Source organism: Eretmochelys imbricata, chromosome 4 (assembly GCF_965152235.1).
Source record: "Eretmochelys imbricata isolate rEreImb1 chromosome 4, rEreImb1.hap1, whole genome shotgun sequence".
Lineage (NCBI taxonomy): Eukaryota > Metazoa > Chordata > Testudines > Cheloniidae > Eretmochelys > Eretmochelys imbricata.
Genome location: NC_135575.1, coordinates 59,306,191 through 59,326,712, shown reverse-complemented (window position 1 = coordinate 59,326,712; position 20,522 = coordinate 59,306,191). Strand labels below are relative to the sequence as shown.

Below are 20,522 nucleotides of genomic sequence, written 5' to 3'. Positions count from 1 at the left end.
ATACACAGAGAATATGGAGTCATCGGGATGATTCCTCACTATTGGTGAGTTTAAAACACTTTTTCAGGACGAGCATGTAATACAGTCAGAAGTATGAAGCAATGACTCTGAATCCTTTCAAGGAGTATGTAGAATCTTCAATACATGAGACACTCACTTTATACATGCCCTCATTTGCATCGTACAAGATGTTCCTCTGATTATGCAATTAATCACCATTATTAACGCATTGAGAGAGTACCAGCCTCAGGTTAGATAAAACTCAACATTAAGAGTGTGCATATTTTTGAAACTTTAAATCAGATTTTTTAAAATGATTAGACTTGTTTAAAAGCCAACATTTGAATTCACAGCCATTTGTCCAGGATTAAGATCACTACAACTTATTAGTAATTTAAGTACACTGAAAGTTGGATTGTGTGTACTGGAATGCATTAATAGGATGTTCTTTGAATAACATCTGTGTATCAGCACAACAGGATTCATGATATTTGCTGTCCAACATTCAACCTACTTTATTAAACAATAAGAACACAGCTAGAGAATGAAAGCACATAGCTGAACTATGGAATAAGAGCTGCAATCCTCAAATTTAACTGGCCTGATTTCAGAGGTACTGAGCACTGACTAGTCTCATTAAATTTCCATGAGAGTCAATACTGCTCAGCACTTCTGAAATTCAGGTCAAATGCCTACCCCTCAAAAATTGAGGGGGAAAATGCTTCCATTTGGCAGCACTTCCTCAAAGATGAATTCTTGCTATTTGGAATGATGGCTTGAACCTTCAAACAGGATTCTCTCTAAATTTATTGCCCATCCAAAAGCCAGGGAGAGGAACGCTGGGTTAGATTGTTGGTCCTACCCCCATTCTATGACAGTAGGTAGATGCAGGGGAGGGAAAACATCTGGAGAGTCATCATGAACCAGAACTGTCTTGGCCACCAAGAAGGTATTAAGACTACTGTCACCTTGCCCATCTTTATCTTCCTGAGCACAACACGTGGTAGGAGGAGAATGGGAGGGAAGGCATACATCAATGGGCCTGACCATTGTGTTAGGAAGGCATCCCCTCTGACGCAGCAGCAAGCTGTTCTGAGAGCAGTAAGCTGAGCACACTTCTTGTTTGACTGAGTGCCAAAGTAGTCCCAAGATGATATTATTCCCCATTGACAACATATCTGCTGGACCGCTGACACATGAGCAACGATTTGTATTCTTTGTGAAAATTCCTGCTAAGATTGTCTGCTAGGGAGTTCATTATGCCCAGGAGTAGCACTGCAGAAAGGGTGATCTATGTTGGATATACCAATTCCAGAGTCATACTGCCTCCCAACATAGTGGGTTGGACCTTGCTCCCTCCTGTTTGTTTATATAATAAACAGTGGTCATATTGTCTGACCTGAGTAGAAAAGAATTGTTTGCATGCTTGGCTCAAGGAGGTTGATGTAGCACATGGACTCTTCTGGAGTCTGGGAACTTTGAGCAACTTGGTCATCCAGGTGCCCTCCTCAGCCTAGAAGAGACTCGTCCATGATGAAGGTATACAAGAAACCCACACAAACATTGTGGCTCTTCTCCCACCAGGTAAGATATGCCCAGATGTAGGGAGGAAGTGAGACTCTCTTATCCAAGGAGTCTTGGTTTGGGATGTAGCCCTCACCCAGCCAGGTTTGGAAAGCCTGGTGAAGGGGGTCACACGTGCATGATGCCATGTGTCCTCTGAGGACCACGCAGGATTGGACTGTCATTTGACTACTGAGTCAAGTTGGATGTTAAGGTCTTTCATCGCAAGAACCTATCCTGTGGTAAGTAGGCCCCGGCCGCAACTGTATCCAGGACTGTTCCTATAAATGTTATAGACATTGTGGGTATTAAAATGGACTTTCCTGGGTTTATTTGTACAAGAATTGGCCAAGGGTCAAGGAGGTTGGGAAGTATTATCTGCACTTCCTATACAATCATCCCTTAAACACAAAAAAGAAGCTTACTGAAGTGGAAGATTGGACAAATGACCAGGGAGGAGTATAAAAATATTGCTCGGGCATGCAGGAGTGAAATCAGGAAGACCAAATCACACCTAGAGTTGCAGCTAGCAAGAGATGTTAAGAGTAACAAGAAGGGTTTCTTCAGGTATGTTAGCAACAAGAAGAAAGTCAAGGAAAGTGTGGGCCCCTTACTGAATGAAGGAGGCAACTTAGTGACAGAGGATATGGAAAAAGCTAATGTACTTAATGCTTTTTTTGCCTCTGTCATCACGAACAAGGTCAGCTCCAAGACTACTGCACTGGGCAGCACAGCATGGGGAGGAGGTGACCAGCACTCTGTGGAGAAAGAAGTGGTTCAGGACTATTTAGAAAAGCTGGACGAGCACAAGTCCATGGGGCCAGATGCGCTGCATCCGAGAGTGCTAAAGGAGTTAGCGGATGTGATTGCAGAGCCATTGGCCATCGTCTTTAAAAACTCATGGCGATCAGGTGAGGTCCTGGATGACTGGAAAAAGGCTAATGTAGTGCCCATCTTTAAAAAAGGGAAGGAGGAGGACCCGGGGAACTACAGGCCAGTCAGCCTTACCTCAGTCCCTGGAAAAATCATGGAGCAGGTCCTCAAGGAATCAGTTCTGAAGCACTTAGAGGAGAGGAAAGTGATTAGGAACACTCAGCATGGATTCACCAAGGGCAAGTCATGCCTGACTAATCTAATTGCCTTCTATGATGAGATAACTGGCTCTGTGGACATGTTATTCCTTGGCTTTAGCAAAGCTTTTCTCCCACAGCACTCTTGCCAGCAAGTTAAAGTAGTATGGGCTGGATGGATGGACTATAAGGTGGATAGAAAGCTGGCTAGATCATGGGGCTCAACAGGTAGTGATCAATGGCTCCAGGTCTAGTTGGCAGCCGGTATCAAGCTGAGTGCCCAAAGGGCTGGTCCTGGGGCCAGTTTTGTTCAATATCTTAATTAATGAGCTGGAGGATGGCGCAGACTGCACCCTCAGCAAGTTTGCAGATGACACTAAACTGGGAGGAGTGGTAGATACGCTGGAGGGGAGGGATAGGATACAGAGGGCCCTAGACAAATTAGAGGATTGGGCCAAAAGAAATCTGATGAGGTTCAACAAGGACATGTGCAGAGTCCTGCACTTAGGACGGAAGAATCTCATGCACCACTACAGACTAGGGACCGAATGGCTAGGCAGCAGTTCTGCAGAAAAGGACCTCGGGGTTACAGTGGACAAGAAGCTGGATATGAGTCAATAGTGTGCCCTTGTTGCCAAGAAGGCTAACAGCATTTTGGGCTGTATAAGTAGGGGCATTGCCAGCAGATCGAGGGACATGATCGTTCTCCTCTATTCAACATTGGTGAGGCCTCATCTGGAGTACTGTGTCCAGTTTTGGGCCCCACAATACAAGAAGGATGTGGAAAAATGGGAAAATGTCCAGCGGAGGGCAACAAAAATGATTGGGGGACTGGAACACATGACTTATGAGGAGAGGCTGAGGGAACTGGGATTGTTTAGTCTGCGGAAGAGAAGATTGAGGGGGGATTTGATAGCTGCTTTCAACTACCTGAAAGGGGGTTCCAAAGAGGATGGATCTAGACTGTTCTCAGTGGTAGCTGATGACAGAACATGGAGTAATGGTCTCAAGTTGTAGTGGGGGGAGGGTTTAGGTTGGATATTAGGAAAAACGTTTTCACTAGGAGGGTGGTGAAGCACTGGAATGTGTTACCTAGGGAGGTAGTGGAATCTCCTTCCTTTGAGGTTTTTAAGGTCAGGCTTGACAAAGCCCTGGCTGGGATGATTTAGTTGGCGACTGGTCCTGCTTTGAGCAGGGGGTTGGACTAGATGACCTCCTGAGGTCCCTTCCAACCCTGATATTCTATGATTCAAGAGCCAGTCATCCAGGTAGGGAAATATATGGTAGCACTGCTACTACAGACATGACCTTTGAGAAAACACTTGAAGCCATGGAAAGGCTGAAAAGGAGCTCCTTGTACTGGAATTGCTCTGAGCCCTCCATAAAACGCAGGTTGCAGTGGGCAGATATCTATATGAAAATAAGCATCCTTAAATCAAGAACTGCAAACCAGTAGTCAATGTTTAGGGAGAGTATTATAGAGACTAAGGTGATCATCCTGACTTGAGTGGCGGATGAAGATGTTCAACTGCCTGAGATCCAGGATCCAGCTCCCAGTCATTTTGGGTATTAGAAAGTATTGGGAGTAAAAGCCCTTCCCCCATCTCAAAGAGGTACTGGCTCCGTTGCCTCTACCTGGATCAGGGCTTCTTATCTCCTGCATGAGGATTCTCTTGTGAGACGGGTCTCTGAAAATGGACGGGGAAAGGTGTTTGGGGGAATGCAGACACAGGAATTCGATCAGGTAGCTGGCTAAGCTGATGTCCAAAACCCATTTGTCTGAAGTTAGGCATTGCCACATCAAAAGGAAATTGGCCAGGCGGCTACCAAAGAAGGTGAGGGAGACTGGATGAGCTGGGACTGGTTGACATCTCTCAAACATCCCTGCAAAATGCCTTCTTGGTCGGCAGTTGGCTTTGGAGAGGAGATGGTGGTGCAGCAGGGTACCTGCCATGCTGTACTCTCTGGTGCTATCTTGGTGGTTCATAAGGCCTCTGTTGATAGAACGGCTACTGGGCTGGCTGATACCTATGTTGCGATGACTTAGAGCATCTTCTGTGAGGTTTCAGGGTGTATATTCCCAAGGAGCTGAGTATGGCCCGGGAGTCTTTGAGTGAGTGAATGACTTGTCAGTCTTTTCATTGAAAAGGTCATTTCCACTGAAGGGAAGATCCTCCACTATTGGGGCTTTCCAAGGAAGTTAAGGCAATGTCCAGAGCCAGGAGGCCTACTTCATGACACTGAGGTCACCATGAAGTGAGGTGCCCGCATCCAGTGATGCCTAAAGGGATGACCTGGCTCCTAATATCCCTTTATCAGGGATATCCTGGAACTGGGACCTACATTCTGGTGATAACTGACTGCAAACTCTAACAAGTTAATAAAGTCGTACTTCCACATAACTGCCTGGTAGTTTGCAGTAAGGAACAGTAAGCTGGCAGATAAAATGTTCTCTCTTGACATCCTTGTCTAAAGGAGTAGGTCTTGGTTGTTGTAGTCTGTTCCACTTCGTTACCGCTTGTACCACCAGAGTTCAGGCTTGGGAGGAAGAGAATAAATATTTTACCCCCTTAGAGAGAAAAAAATATATCTTTTCAGCCCTCTGGGGCGTAGAGGCACAGATGGCTAGTGTCTTCAGCAAGCTCCAAAATGGCCTCCATAGGGAGCATTACTTTGGAGGGAGCTCCTGACTAAAGAAAATCCAGGAACTTGTGTGATGGGGGTCCTGAACTCCTTCAGCGGGATGTGGAGGGTGTTAACAATCCTTCTTAGCAGCTCTTGGTATTGCAACCATCATGTGGGGGGAGGGAAGCTGGCATCACTGCTTCAACTAGGAATGAAGAAGCAGGCATGTGTGGATCTGGCAGTACAGGCTGTTCCAGTGGCTCCAAATCCTCTTATTCCTTCCTCTCCTGTGGCAGTTGGGAATCTTCTGCTGGAGATGATCTTTTGTGAGAACAATGCCCCTAGTGTTCAAATTCTGGACCTCTACGGTGTACAAGAAATAAAGCAGGGGGAGTCGTCAAGATTGTTAAACAGCATGCTTATCCAGACCACACTAGTAGAAAAGGGAATTAAGCTGTATGCAAAATAAAAATACCCGAGTAATGAATACCTGAGTTCTTGGAAAGCCAAGTGGAAAGCAGTCTTGGCGGGAATCCCAACACACAGTAGGGGCCCCAGGCACTCCAGTAAGGCCAGTGGATGGGATCATACTGATAGTTCAGCAGACCCCATGGTGATTACCATGGATCCATGGTTGGTAGGTAAGGGTCCTGTGGAAGAGGAGGTCCTCAAAAGGCTCTGGGGGCCCTGTATGAACTGACATGCTGTGGACAAATCATCAATGGAACTGACAGCACTCATTCCTCCTCAGAGTAAGAGTTGTCAGACTCTAAGGGTGGAACCATTGGTACTGGCTGCATTCAACCAGAGGTGTAACCAAGTGAATAGCATCCCCACTGTGTTGGAGTGTCATAGCCCTGCCAGTGCTCAAGACTGGCAAGTGACGCCTGGACAATGTTGTGATTGGACCATGAGGTTCAATCAGATTGGAGACTCTGGATGCGTGTAAATAGTCAGATCCTCAATAAGGGAATACCAAGGTCTGGCAGGAGAACTGACTGGAGTTTCTGGAATTGGATCCATCGTGTAGGTGTAGGTACAGTATTCTTAGCGTTGTGCAAAACCGATGGTGCTAAATGTCTAGGGATTAACGGGGGGGAAACCCCTGGTCCACACTCACTAAACTACAACTATACACTAATTAACTATGAAACTGTTAACTAACAAAACTATTAAAACTATATACAATATTTTTTACAGGAAGTTGAGCCTAAGAAGCTACAACCTACTAACACAGGAGGTTCTGTCCTAGACCACACGTGGTGGAAAAAGAACCGAAGAGGTGATCGGTCCACATCGCCATGTCTGCCTACAGTTCACCCCACGAGGAGGCATGGTACATCAGCACAGACCAAGAGACATTGCTATTGAAGAATTTCCAGTACCAAGCACATGAAATGCATGTTCACCCACAAAGAATACCATAGGGTCCACCCTCAAAAAAGAACAAAACGTTTCCTATAAAAGGGCTTTACATTCAACAACAAAATATTTAGTGCACAGTACTGAGAGACAGTTGAAGACTCTATTCCCAGCTCTGCCACTGATTCACTATGTAACCGTGGCCAACTCACTGAGCCTTTCTGTGCCTCGCTGGAATACTAAGACAGGAATATTACAGCCTCCCTACCTCACTGGAGGTTTGCTTAATTGATACTTGTATAGTGCTTGGAGATCACTGTATGAAAGAATATTAAGTATGATATTAAATTTGTAAAGAGATGAGAACACTGAATTATAAATGCATTTTTCTTAAACTAAATGCTTTTTGAGTAGAAACTCTGTGTGTGCATGTGTGTTTGTCGAAGTACATATACAGGCATGTGTATAGCACTTAGAAGATTTTGGGCACTACTGGAATACAAATAATAAAATAAAAATGTATCTTACTTTTTTCCTGCACATAAAGGTAGCCTTCTATTGTAAACTGATTTGCTCTTTTATGTTCCTGAGGACTCTGCCTGATTTTGTTCATGAGCTCCTCCACCTCCGATCTTGTTCCTTCAAAACGATTTCTTGTCTAAATTGAAAAAAAAAAAAAAAAAAAGCTATTTAAAATAGAAAAATACTAGAAAAGCTACGTTCTGAAGCTTTGTGAGCAGCCTGCCTCAACCCTCCAGCATCAAGACACACACTCAAGGAGAGCAGACATCCTGGTCCAGAAGCAGGTTGCTGTAACCATCTGGAAACCGGCTATCCCTGACTGCTACTGGTCTGTTGCTAACCAATTTGGCTTTGGAAAGCTGAATGTGGATAAAGTGGTGGCAGAGGTTTCTGCGGCATTCCTGAAGTAAATCCCGCCTTTGAGAGAATGCGGTTTCCAAACTGTGCTGGGGCCATTGCTGGAATTCATGTGCCCATAGTTTTCTTGCCCTCCTAAAGGAGCATGTGAGTACGTAAACTAAAAAAGGTACTGCTCCATTGTTATGCAGGCCTTTGAAGACCATATCAACATGGGCTGCACTGGAAAGTTCATAATGCCAGGGTTTTCTGCCAATTGGGAGTCTACATTCAAAGACAGGCTGGGACACTAGTCCCATGAAATGACATTGCCATAAACGGAGTTACTTTCCCTACTATTATTCTAGGGGACCCCACGTAACCGTTTTTGTCTTGGTTTATGAAAGCATACCCTGATCTCAGAGGCGCCGGCAAAATAAGGTTAAATTACACTTTAGAAGGTGCAGAATGGTGGCTGAATGTGGTGTGGCAGATAGAAACCCCACTGGCACTGTCTAGAGACCCATTTGGATTCCAATGTCATCAATGCTGTTTGCATTACTGTGGCTTGCTGTGCTCTTCACAATCTTTGGGAAGCAAAAAGATGAGACATTTCTCCAGAATGGACACATGACAGTGACAGACTGCTGAGCCAGTACCTCAGCCACAAAATGCAGCTACCACAGTTGCAGCAGGATGCACCCAGGCAACAGAAATTAGAGATGCTCTGTGCTCTCACATCATGGACTAATGGAAGATGGAAAATAATACCTTTTATGAATGTGCTTATGCAATTCTTACAGTACATTAGGTAAGATGAGAGTGGTGGGGGTTGATTGTCATGAACTGTACTGCTTAAAAGCCTTGTGTGAAACAGATTCATAGATTCTAAGGCCAGAAGGGACCATTATGATCATCTAGTCTGACCTCCTGTATAGAACAGGTCATATATAGAAGTTCTCCAAAATAATTCCTAGAGCAGATCTTTTAGAAAAACATCCAATCTTGACTTTAAAATTACATCAACCACGATTCTAAGCCACTCAGGGAGCTGGCATTACTAAATCGGCATAGAGAGACACTTTACAGTGGACAGCACCACTGACCTCCATGTCTTTTGGGCTCTCAACCTCAGGGTCATTTCTGACTCTTCTTTCCATTCTCCTCCAAGGCTGTCACCAAGTATTGCCACTCCTTCCCCTAGAGCATTTTGAAAATCCAACCCAGCCTTTCAATTCCAACAGTTATAACAGTAATCTCACACTTTCATTACTGCAACCTCTCTGCATTTCCTGATACACATATTGCTGCCATTCAGTCCATCCGAAATACTGCTACAAAGATTGTTTTCCTTTCCCATTGCTCTGACCACATCACTTCCCTCTTCCAACATCTCACTGGGTCACCTTCATCTACAATTTCAAGTTCAACTCCTCATCTTCACCTTCAAAGCCCTGTACAACTTCATCCTGGCCTATATTTCAGATCTTATCTCTTATCTTGTCCTACTTCAGCTTTTTTGCGCTAATACCAATATCAGACTCAATGCCCTTTTACTATCCTTCTCCTATTTGCACCTTGGTGCCTTCTTTTATGCTGCCATCTGTGCTTTTTATATCTTCTCCCAATCCCAGTGGGAAAGACCCCTCATTTAATTCCTTTCAGAAAGGGTGACTTCTTCCAGGAAGCCCACTGTCACAACCGAAAAATTCCCTCTGCAACCCAGTACAAGTTGAGAATTCATGAGCGTGGAGAAAAGATGTACACAAACAAAAAGGAAATACAAGTGTGTTATCAAAGATGTTAACTTACATAACCATATATTATTGTAACACTTTTCCGCCTTTTCTCCCCACTACCGTCTGTTGTTCTGACTCATCAATTCATGTCTATAATCAGACTGTAACCTCCTAGAAGTACTGTGTCATAATTCCAGACAACCCTGGAGACCAACAGCCAATCAACAAAACAAGTGTCGCACAGGCCATCACTGTCTAAGTTTCCTTAAACAGCTCGATACTTGAGTGCTTCAAGTACATTATTTTCTGAAAGTATTGTTCTGAAGAAGAGAGTCTGGTTCAGAGCCTCCATGTCATTTTTTCTTTGGCCCCTTTAACGGAAGTACCAACAAGTGTGACAAAAATTGTTAGGAAGCCTGGCTGTCCCACTGAATGTTTTTCAGTTACCTACAGTGTAGTTCTGTAGTAATGACTTAAAGTCAATCCAGCCTGCATTCAGATGTATTCCATTGCCAAACCTCTGAGCCAGCCAACTGCACATACTTAAAATAAACTGTTAATTACATTAAACAAACATATCTAGTGTGAACATGAAAGAATTTAAATGCAAACTATGAAAAGCTGACAGAAAATATTTTAAAGAGTATTAGAGAACACTAGGGTGGCAGGGTTAGCTGTATTCTCAATTATTGCACAATGGATGATTCAGTCACATAATTGGTTAGCCAGAAGATGGCACTATAACCCCAAAGTTTCTCTTGATTAACTCACATTACCAAGAAACGAGTTATCCAAATACACAGTACACATTTTTTATTCCAAAAATTTGTAAATGGCTTAAATATAAAACATCTTAGCTTACATTCTGGATATTGATCTGCAGAGCCATTTTGTAGTGATTGAAGTCTTTGGCGAGTTCATAGCCCTGATGATAGAAAGTGAATATACCCTGAAAAAATGACAGCACCTGGAATACAAGCAGGAGAGCTTTCTTAGCAGGGCGAACGCCAATTGCCAGCAAAGATTGCTGTATTCTCATTTAGTCTTTACTAAGCATTTAAAAGAAGCATTTAAAAGAACAAGTAAACAAAAACTATCAGATTTCTTTAATAAAAATATTCTTACTAATGTCTACTATTCACAAGAATCTATTTTGTTAAAAATGGCTAACAACATAACTAACACCTGTGGAATCTGTCTTGCTTCCAGTCTCTTACAAATTATCTTTATTTTAAACTTGATCAAACAAGTACGAAATAGGGGTGACGATTAATCGCAGTTAACTCACACAATTAACTCAAAAAAATTAACTGTTTAAAAAAATTAATCGCGATTAATCAGTTTTAAATTGCACTGTTAAACAACAGAATAGCAATTGAAATTTATTAAATATTTTGGATGTTTCTCTACATTCTCAAATAATATTGATTTCAATTACAACACAGAATACAAAGTGCACAATGCTCACTTTATATTATTATTTATTACGAATATTTGCACGGTAAAAATGATAAACAAAAGAAATCGTATTTTCAATTCACCTCATACAAGTACTGTTGTGCAATCTCTTTATCGTCAAAGTGCAACTTACAAAGATTTTTGTTGTTACATAACTGCACTCAAAAACAAAACAATGTAAAACTTCGTGCCTACAAGTCCACTCAGTGCTACTTCTTTTTCAGCCAATCGCTAAGACAAACAAGTTTGTTTATATTTATGGGAGAAAATGCTGCCTGCTTCTTATTTACAATGTCACCAGAAAGTCAGAACAGGCATTCGGATGGCACTTTTGTAGCTGGTGTTGCAAGGTATTTACATGCCAGGTACACTAAACATTTGTATGCCCTTTCATGCTTTGGCCACCACTCCAGAGGACGTTTCCATGCTCATGATGCTTGTTAAAAAAAAAACCGTGTTAATTAAATTTGTGACTGAACTCCTTGGGGGAGAATTGTATGTCTCCTGCTCTGTTTTACCCGCATTCTGCCATATATTTTATATTATAGCAGTCTCGGATGATGACTCCGCACATATTGTTTGTTTTAAGAACACTTTCACTGCAGATTTGACAAAACACAAAGAAGGTCCTGGTAAGATTTCTAAAGATAGCTACAGCACTCGACTCCAGGTTTAAGAATCTAAAGCTCCTTCTAAATTCTGAGAGAGACAAGGTGTGGAGCATGCTTTCAGAAGTACACAATTCTACACTGTAAGTTCAACTTTCATGATAAAGAGATTACACTACAGTACTTATATTACGTGAATTGAAAAATAGTATTTCTTTTGTTTTTTACAGTGTAAATCAGGCGTTCTCAAACTGGGGGTTGTGACCCCTCTGGGGGCCACGAGATTATAACATGGGGGGCTGCGAGCTGTCCGCCTCCACTCCCAAACCCCGCTTCACCTCCAGCATTTATAATAATGTTCAATATAAAAAAAGGTGTTTAAAATTTATATGGGGGAGGGTCACACTCAGAGGCTTGCTGTGTGAAAGGGGTCACCAGTACGGAAGTTTGGGAACCACTGGTGTAAATATTTGTAATTAAAAATAAATAGAAAGTGAACACTGCACACTTTGTATTTTGTTGGTTTCAGAGTAACAGCCGTGTTAGTCTGTATTCGCAAAAAGAAAAGGAGTACTTGTGGCACCTTAGAGACTAACCAATTTATTTGAGCATGAGCTTTCGTGAGCTATAAATTGGTTAGTCTCTAAGGTGCCACAAGTACTCCTTTTCTTTTTGTATTTTGTGTTGTAATTGAAATCAATATATTTGAAAATGTAGAAAACATTCAAAAATATTTAAATAAATAGTATTCTATTATCGTTTAACAGTGTGATTAATTGTGAGATTGATCTTGACTGTTTTTGATAATTGTGTGATTAATCACAATTAATTTTTTTAATCGCTTGACAGCCCTAGTAAGAAAACAATAGGCAACTCCCAAAGCAAAGCGAGGGTGAAAATTCCACAGAAAGACGCAGACCTCTGTATTATGGAGAAAAGGAGCCACAGCCTGATGATGTAACAATACTTTGAAGCCACATTTAAGCAAACTATTTTCAAAACAGTGGTTCACTACCCTTGAAAAAATGCAAGGCTCATAAAATATCTACATGGCAAAGAAGGAGATGGGAACGAGCAATTCACGCCCTCAGTGAAAATTTAAATTTAAATTTAAATGAAAAAAGGAATATAATTTGCATATATTGAGTATAATAGACTCCACTATATTCAGATACAAATCAAGCAACAATTTCATCCCACATACAACTTACCCAGTCTTCAGAGGAAAAGGTTGTTGTGAAAAGCAGCTGAAAGAACCAGTTCACCAGAGCATGCATGAAGTTTGAGAATGTAATTTGGAGAGGTACTCATTTTAATTGGGCTTTCAGGAAGATAAATGGCTTTTGTTATGGAATCGCTAGATACCACAATAGTAAGCTCATAGACTCATTTATTTTAATTTGTTTTAACAGGACTTAGGGGACATATGCAAAAACACCCAAGGCCTTGTCTACAAACAAGCTGTGCCACCACTTCAAATATGCTTGCATAAGCAGACCAGTACAAACCCCCTACTTTGGGCATAGTTTATATCACAGTGCTTATATCAGCATAGCTCAGTGGTTCCCAGACTTGTTCCACTGCTTGTGCAGGGAAAGCCCCTGGTGGGCCAGGCCGGTTTGTTTACCAGCCGCGTCCGCAGGTTCAGCCGATCGCGGCTCCCAGTGGCCACGGTTTGCTGCTCCAGGCCAATGGGAGCTGCTGGAAGCGGCACGAGCTGAGTGAAAAACACTGCTGAAAAACACCATACACATGCACACTCTCTCAATAACTATCATAATGAGAGTGGTTATGAATGTTTCATAAATACATCTGAAACCAGAGGATACTAGCATAGCTTAAGGTTTTGTTACAAACCTAATTCAACTATCTGTGAAGGTTTGGGGAAATTTTAGAGAAAGCCCCCGCAGGAACTTTGAGTAAGCCTGGTCAGCATTGTTATGGTTTAGCTTGAAACCAAGTGAAGCTCATTGGTTTTACACACTTTCAACCCTGGCCAAGTTTGGTAGTTTCAGACTAATTTCACTTTGAGATTTTGGACCAGATTCAACCTTTCAGTGAGTGGGCTCAACTTTAAATTAAGTAAATAGGAGCTTAACCTGCAAACCCAAGCATGGAAACATGCTTTTTGGATTAGTCACGTTACATTTCAGGGGCTATGAATTCAATCAAAACAAACTGTTTGCCCAAAGACCCTGTGAACAAAAGCTGCCAAGTTTTGCACACCTCTGCCCTTAACAGGGTCTTCTGTAGAACATTTCCAGGGCTTGTCTGTACTCAAAAACTTGCATCAAAGTAACTTGATCAGTTATAGTTACACTGGTGGCTTTAAGCTAAATCAGTTTGTCTCTCTCTGTATATATTAGGAGTTTGCATATATGTAACGTGATAGTTTTTCATTCTACTTAAAAAGAAAAGGAGTACTTGTGGCACCTTAGAGACTAACAAATTTATTTGAACATAAGCTTTAATTGGTTAGTCTCTAAGGTGCCACAAGTACTCCTTTTCTTTTTGCGAATACAGACAAACACGGCTGCTACTCTGAAACCTGTCATTCTACTTCGTTACCAGTTCCTTAGTTTTCTTAGAAAGCAGAAATCAGCACTGATCCTCTTTGTTTTCCACCCTCTTACACTCCATCTCTCCCCCTTGTCAAAGCCATCAGGTGCTGCTTTCTTATATAATAAATTCTATAGTACTTACAGGTTCCACACACTCAAATTTCTTCCGTTCCTGTATCTCCTGCAGCTTGCACACATATTCAAGTGACAGCTCATAAAAGTGTTTTCTATTTTGCTCCACTTGGTAATCTGCCTACAGACAGAACAGAGCTGTTTTAGGTTTCACAGACATTATGCCGATAGCTTCAGAATGACATGTATACAGAGCTGAAGATGGTTAGTGATAAAACTCTCTAGGCGAAGGACTAGCGAAGGACTTCATTAAAGTAAAAAGAAAAGGAGTACTTGTGGCACCTTAGAGACTAACAAATTTATCTGAGCATAAGCTTTTGTGAGCTACAGCTCACTTCATCGGATGCATTCGGTGGAAAATACAGTGGGGAGATTTATATACATAGAGAACATGAAACAATGGTTGTTACCATACACACTGTAACGAGAGTGATCACCTAAGGTGAGCTATTACCAGCAGGAGAGCAGGGAGGGGGAAAAACCTTTTGTAGCGAGCTGTAACTCACGAAAGCTTATGCTCAAATAAATTTGTTAGTCTCTAAAGTGCTACAAGTACTCCTTTTCTTTTTGCGAATACAGACTAACACGGCTGCTACTCTGAAACCTTTCATTACAGTAGCTTACTTTGGATACATTAACAGCAATGCCGTTTACCATTTGCTTGATTGTGTTTTGTTTCAGAAGGTGGAGTGTTTTTGGAAACTCACGTGACATTTCATTATAATTGCAATGCAGATCACAAACATGTCGGTGCAAACTTACACTGATTATTTAATATCACACAAGAGGGCCCTGCAGGGACACAGAGGTGATAAGACGACTCATACCTAAGAGATGTGAAATGCTTCCATTCAACCCTGGGTGGAAGTGTTACCGCTGAAGATTCTCTGTCATTGTCTGTATTGCTCCTCACCCCCAAAAAACTGCTGTTGCTCTGAAACCTCTGGAAGGTTTCATCTCCTCCTCTCCTGCCCATCCTGAACATGTATGAATTGTAATGGCAAGTAAGATGATAATCTGGCCCCTATCTTACTTGCTTATTTGTCAAGGGTTTCTTTGATGCATTATACAGGCATCCGTACTGTGTACCACTAGCAATAAAAGACAGTTTAAAAGGATAATACCTTTATCTTGGGTATTAAACAAACCATACAGCCTACAAAATACTGAAAATATGTAGCCTTAGTTCTAACCCAGGCAGATGTATCAATATTTTAGCTTTTATAAAGTGCCAATGTCATACTGATCTCATGTACTAATTACACTTTAGCTACCATTCATTCCTATACCAGCCGAATACTGCTTTATGCTGTTAGGAAATTAGTACAGGTTATTAATAAAGATACAGGTGTCCAAGCCAAGTCTTCAACTGAAGAGGAACTGAACAATGGCTAACATCCCCTTATTAAAATAAATTTGATGAAAGGACAGTGTCATTCCAATTGTTAAATGATCATTACTGAAGTCCTCCTCTGTGAAATGGTATCAACTGCCTTCCAGGAATTCCATAAAAGCCTCAGATCCCCAAAAAGTGCAAACTCCAGAGAAAGAGGAAAAAAGGGTAGGGAAGGGAAAAGAAAGGGAAAACCCAGACTTACCATAACCTCCAGCTCAAAAGACTATTAAAACATGGTTCTGGTACAACATTAACTACTGTGCTGTGAAGTGACCATAAGTCAAAAATAGCTTCAAAATGTTTTGTATTTAAACAAAAATAAAAATCAATCCTCTATTGCTCTGTGCCAATATTTTGTGAATGAAGACACACATATTGAATGATCACATTTTAAAAAAGAACCACACACTGAAGTCATCTGCATGTTTGCAACATTAAGGAAAAAGGTTTAAAAATAAGTGGGTTAGTACCTAGAAACCTAATTTATGCATGGAATACAATTTACGTATGGTTTGTGAAGTTAGTCATGCCTATAATGCATTGTATGCAATACATAGCCATTTAGAATCATAGGATGTAGATATGGAAAGGTTCTCTTAAGTGATTGTGATGGGGTTTACTATCTATGTCCCATGAGGCACCTGCCCCTTAGGACTAAGGTTACCCAGGTGGAGCCAAGGTCTAGCTCTCTATTAATTATTATTATTATTATTATTAGTGTTAAAGGCCCCAGATGGCACTACACATTATAACAGACACCTAGTCCATCCCCCTGTCAATGAAGGATTATATCCCTAAACTTTCTGAGGTATGGACTGTGACTTTATTAGGGTACTGTATGTTGTTTGTACATCAGAGGTGCTGTACAAACAATACCTGCAACATGCCTTATAGTTTCAGGAACAATCCTACATTGACAGAGGCAGGAGCCCTCCCACAGTAATATAGCTTCCACCACAACATAGCACATTTTCTTGGTTTGTCAAGTTCACTTTTAAACTATCTCATTTAAATGCATACTATGTACGCATAAAGGAAAGGACACAGAAAGCCAAGTGTATGGCTAATTTAGTAGCCAACTCCATCAATTTTATGCATACATGTTTCCTAAGCTTGTGCAAAAGCTTTTTCCATTTTAAGTCCTATAGGCATTAAATAAAAGCATGCTTTGGCTGTTAAAATGTTTAGTATTCTGTTTTCTAACATTTCTAAAAACAGGAATGAGAAGTTAGATATAACTGACAAGTTTTAAAGAATATTTTTAATTGATAATAGAAGGAATTGTTGTAAGTGAACTTTGTATTTGAAAATTCAGTAAAGAAAATTAAATACATCTACTTTTACTTTCTCTATACTTTGAACAAGTGGTGCTGATACTGTTACTAGACCTCTGTTCAAAATGGCTCTGAGGCTGTTCTCTCTGGAGTATTCTGCATTTCCACTCACGTGGTATCTCATCTCTGTTTTAGATGTTTACAAGTTTCCTGACCTTGAGATATGCCCCATTACAGGCCTATAAAAAGGTGGAAAATAACACTTTCGTTTTTCTGTACCAAGTTTTCTATGGTATCTAATCAATTTGGTAAGAACAATTTCTACCCATGATCCTACAAACACTTATGCACATGCTTAAAGTTAAGCACATGAGTAGTTCCAATTGACTTCAATCAGACTACTCACCAGTTCAAAGTTAAGTACACGGAGACTTGCAAAACCAGGGCCTAACTTTCTGAGTAACACAACATGCAGAGTCAATATGCTGATAAAATGCAAATACATGCCGGGTGCTCAAATTATTAGGTAACTGGCTGATTGTGAAAAGAATTTATATGAACGAGGCTGATGGGAACATTTTGTTCAAAAAACCTTACATTTGGGGGACTTTTAAGTGCTGCTAAATATATGTAAAACATGTAGAAGCTAAACAGAAAATTAAGAATTCTGGGAGATTTTCCTAATGTAAAGTAACCCTTCTGTCTACAGAGGCTCGAACAAACTTCCTTTGCTCATTTTCTCATACCTTACTTACTGGTCCTTGAGAAATAGCAACTGACAAAATCTATCATGGACCACTGAGGGGACAGAAGGAATGCCAACAAAAACAAGGTCTGTTAGTCTTGAGCTATAAAGACATCAACAATCTTTCCTCTTCCTGTGTAGCATCACTGGATAAAGAGGTGCTCCAAGTTTTAAAAAATATCAGCATGCAACAAGCTTTTGCATTTAGCATTCCATTCCATCATATCAATTGTCAGCTGTCAACCCAATCTACATATTACTGTGTAAGCATATATGCAGTGAAACCTTACTATAAATGCAGGTGTGTCCACACTATGTTCATGCTTTACTACTCCTTCAACTGTCTGTAAAAGTAACAAAGTTCAGTAGTGTTGTGTATATGTACTAAAAATATTCACACTTAATCCAAAAGACATCAAACAATGGCAATGTTCAAACGACATTGATTTCTTGAAGAAAACCAAATTTCCTTGGTTGATGGCAATTTTGCCTTCAACAGCCTAAGTGCTCTTTTTGTACTTTCATTAATATATTTAATACAAAAAGGAAAGACCCTCATTTTCAGCAACATTGCTGAAGAAATAGTAGCAGCAGTACCTCTAGTAGCTGTGGCTCTTTCTTCCTAGCTGATAAATTTAAATGTTTCTCTAAAAAGCTGTAGTTTTTCTCTGTCTCTTTATCAAACTTCTTCTTTTCCTCCTGCAAGTAAAAAGCAATAAATTCAGTATCATTCACTTAAATATGAAAATACGAGAACAATGTGTCTGTTCGCTTGTTAAAACTGTAGGTGAGAGGTGTAGCACAGCAGCAGTAAGGGAGTAAAAAACAAAATGCCATGCCCCCTCCCAATAAATGAGAACAAGCAACACTTTAAATCATTTTTTTAAATCCTGTCTGAGGGCCTAAACTGAATACAGGCCAGTTGCACTGTAATGACAGAAACTCTATCATGCTAACAAATGCCTGAGCTTTTCCAGTGTAAAAACAAAACAAAACAAAACAAATCTACAACTATGTTTAGTGTTGCCAACTCTTGAGATTTTATTGTGAATCTCATGAAGCTTGCCATTTTTTTAAAAAGCCCCTGCTCTTTGCTTCATGATTACATGAGAATCGCATCTTTAATTTTTAAAAAAGGTGTATGTTTCTAGCCCTCACGGTGGTAAAGAAAAGCTTAAAAATATGACCCAAGTATACGCTAAAGGTTCAGAAACGAGAAAATAAAATTCAATTAATTATTTTTTTTTAAACTCCGTATTTTAAAAGCAATCTAATTTGTTTGGCTTGATTCATGATTTTTGATCACTGGGTTTGGCAATACTGAGTGTTACTAGGGTATAGGGAGTTGTAAAAGGCCAACTGCTAAGTTTATGACAATCTTGAGCTAAAGCCTGGATCTCTGTGCTGAATTCCTCCATCATGCTGGGGGGCATTCAAGAAAGAAGTGGCCTTCTTTCCACCTTAAAGTTACTAGTGTTATATCAGTAATGGCTTGTCCACTGGAAAACCTATTTGTTTGAGTACTAGTGTAGGGTAATTTGGGGTTGTCTGTACATCTTTTATTCTGTATGTACCCTCAGCCATACACATGCACACGTGCACGAAGCAACACAAGAACAAAGCGTTGTATTATTAAACCTTTGTTGTCAGGATCTGACCAACAGTCTTACTAGTTATTGTAATAATTGTTTATAAGGTTTCATGGAATTCTGTTACATGTCTAGTATCAGAGATTTCTGTCCCAGAATGGTGCACGTTTAGTTATTTTCAGCAAACTCAAAACCCAAAACTATAGTGGGAGTCTTTAGGATAGAAATGTATGTTTATGTCAAAATTGCTATACACTTTGTTTAAAGCATAGACATACTCTTAAAAATGCTATCATGAGGATCCATATTTTATTTTCTCTCGATGATTTCCCAACCAAATCCACTCAGATTACAAAGGAAGTGTTTTTTCCCCTCCTAGTTACTAGCTCAGCAAACTCAAATTGGGCTGAATTAAAGTTAAGTTGTGCAACTGAAACCTATTTAACAATCTTGTTATGCATGTGCCAGAACAGAATCCATTTGACTCTCTAACAGCATTGCAGAGTCAATGCGTCTAATATGAGTAAAAGCACTAAATTGCTTAATTTAGACAAAGTAAGCAAATAGGACTCCATATGTACACCCAAAGGAGATCAGTTGAGTCTCAAGAGGAAATGCACCTTTAGATTTGGGACTATACACACACAGCCATCCCTTCTCCCTTTCATCTCTAATCTCATTAAACATGTTGTCTACAATCGCTGCTGGAATTCCTCTCCTCCAACTTCATCTTAGACCAATCCAGCTTCTGCCCTTGTATTCCACTGAAACCACTCTTACCAAAGTTTCTAATGACCTCTTCCTAGCCAAAGCTCAGAACTAATGGTCAATTTTCATCCTCCTTGACCTGTCAGCCACCTTCAACACAGTGGACCATGCTCTTCTTTCTGAAATCATGTCTTCCCTTGGCACCTGTAATTCTGTCCTGTCCCAGTCCTCCGACCTCTCTCATCATTCTTTCAGCATGTCCTTTGGAGGAGCCTCCTCATTCCCCCCCTTCAACTTTCTGTGTGGGTTCCACCAAGCTCTCTGTCCTTGGTCCCCTTCTCTTCTCCCTCTACACCTGACCTCTGGGAAATGTCATCCATAAACACAAATTCAACAACCATCTCTACGCTGATGACTCTCAGACCTCTCTCTCTACCCCAGGCCTGTGTCCTCCGGTCCAAACTAAAATCTCAGCCTGTCTCTCTGACATCTCCTCATAGATGTCTAGCCACCAGCTGAAGTTAAACACGGCTAAAACAGCTTCTAATCCCCACTACACCTCTCTCCCACCAAAGCCCTGCCAGCACTGTGAACACCACCACAATCCTGTCTGTTGCTCTGGTCTGTAACCTAGGCATCTCTTTTGACTCAGACCTGTCTCTAAGTCCTCACGTCTAGGGTATGTCTAAACCTTGCTGCTTCTTTCTGAAAAACGTCTCTAAGATGCGGACTATCCTATCAGCTAGAACTCTGGTCCAAACTCTCATCAGCTCCTGTCTAGATTACTGCACATCCTTCTCTCTTGCCCTGACAAACACAGTCTAACCTTGCTCA

The 20,522-nt window shown here is 40.9% G+C and overlaps 1 protein-coding gene across 3 annotated transcripts in view; it reads right to left on the bottom strand.

Annotated features, from left to right (window-relative positions):
• The window catches only part of ARHGAP10 (Rho GTPase activating protein 10), a 255,985-nt gene that overhangs the window by 126,348 nt on the left and 109,115 nt on the right, over window positions 1-20,522 (bottom strand). For all 3 annotated transcript variants that reach the window (XR_013345940.1, XM_077815354.1, XM_077815355.1), the window contains 4 exons: window positions 17,989-18,090; window positions 13,987-14,097; window positions 10,080-10,184; window positions 7,149-7,278 (listed from right to left, as the gene is read on the bottom strand). Coding sequence is in view for 2 of the 3 variants with exons in the window: in XM_077815354.1 (XP_077671480.1) it covers window positions 7,149-7,278; window positions 10,080-10,184; window positions 13,987-14,097; window positions 17,989-18,090 (448 nt within the window). In the remaining variant the exon portion in view is untranslated. The remainder of the gene's footprint in view (window positions 1-7,148; window positions 7,279-10,079; window positions 10,185-13,986; window positions 14,098-17,988; window positions 18,091-20,522) is intronic.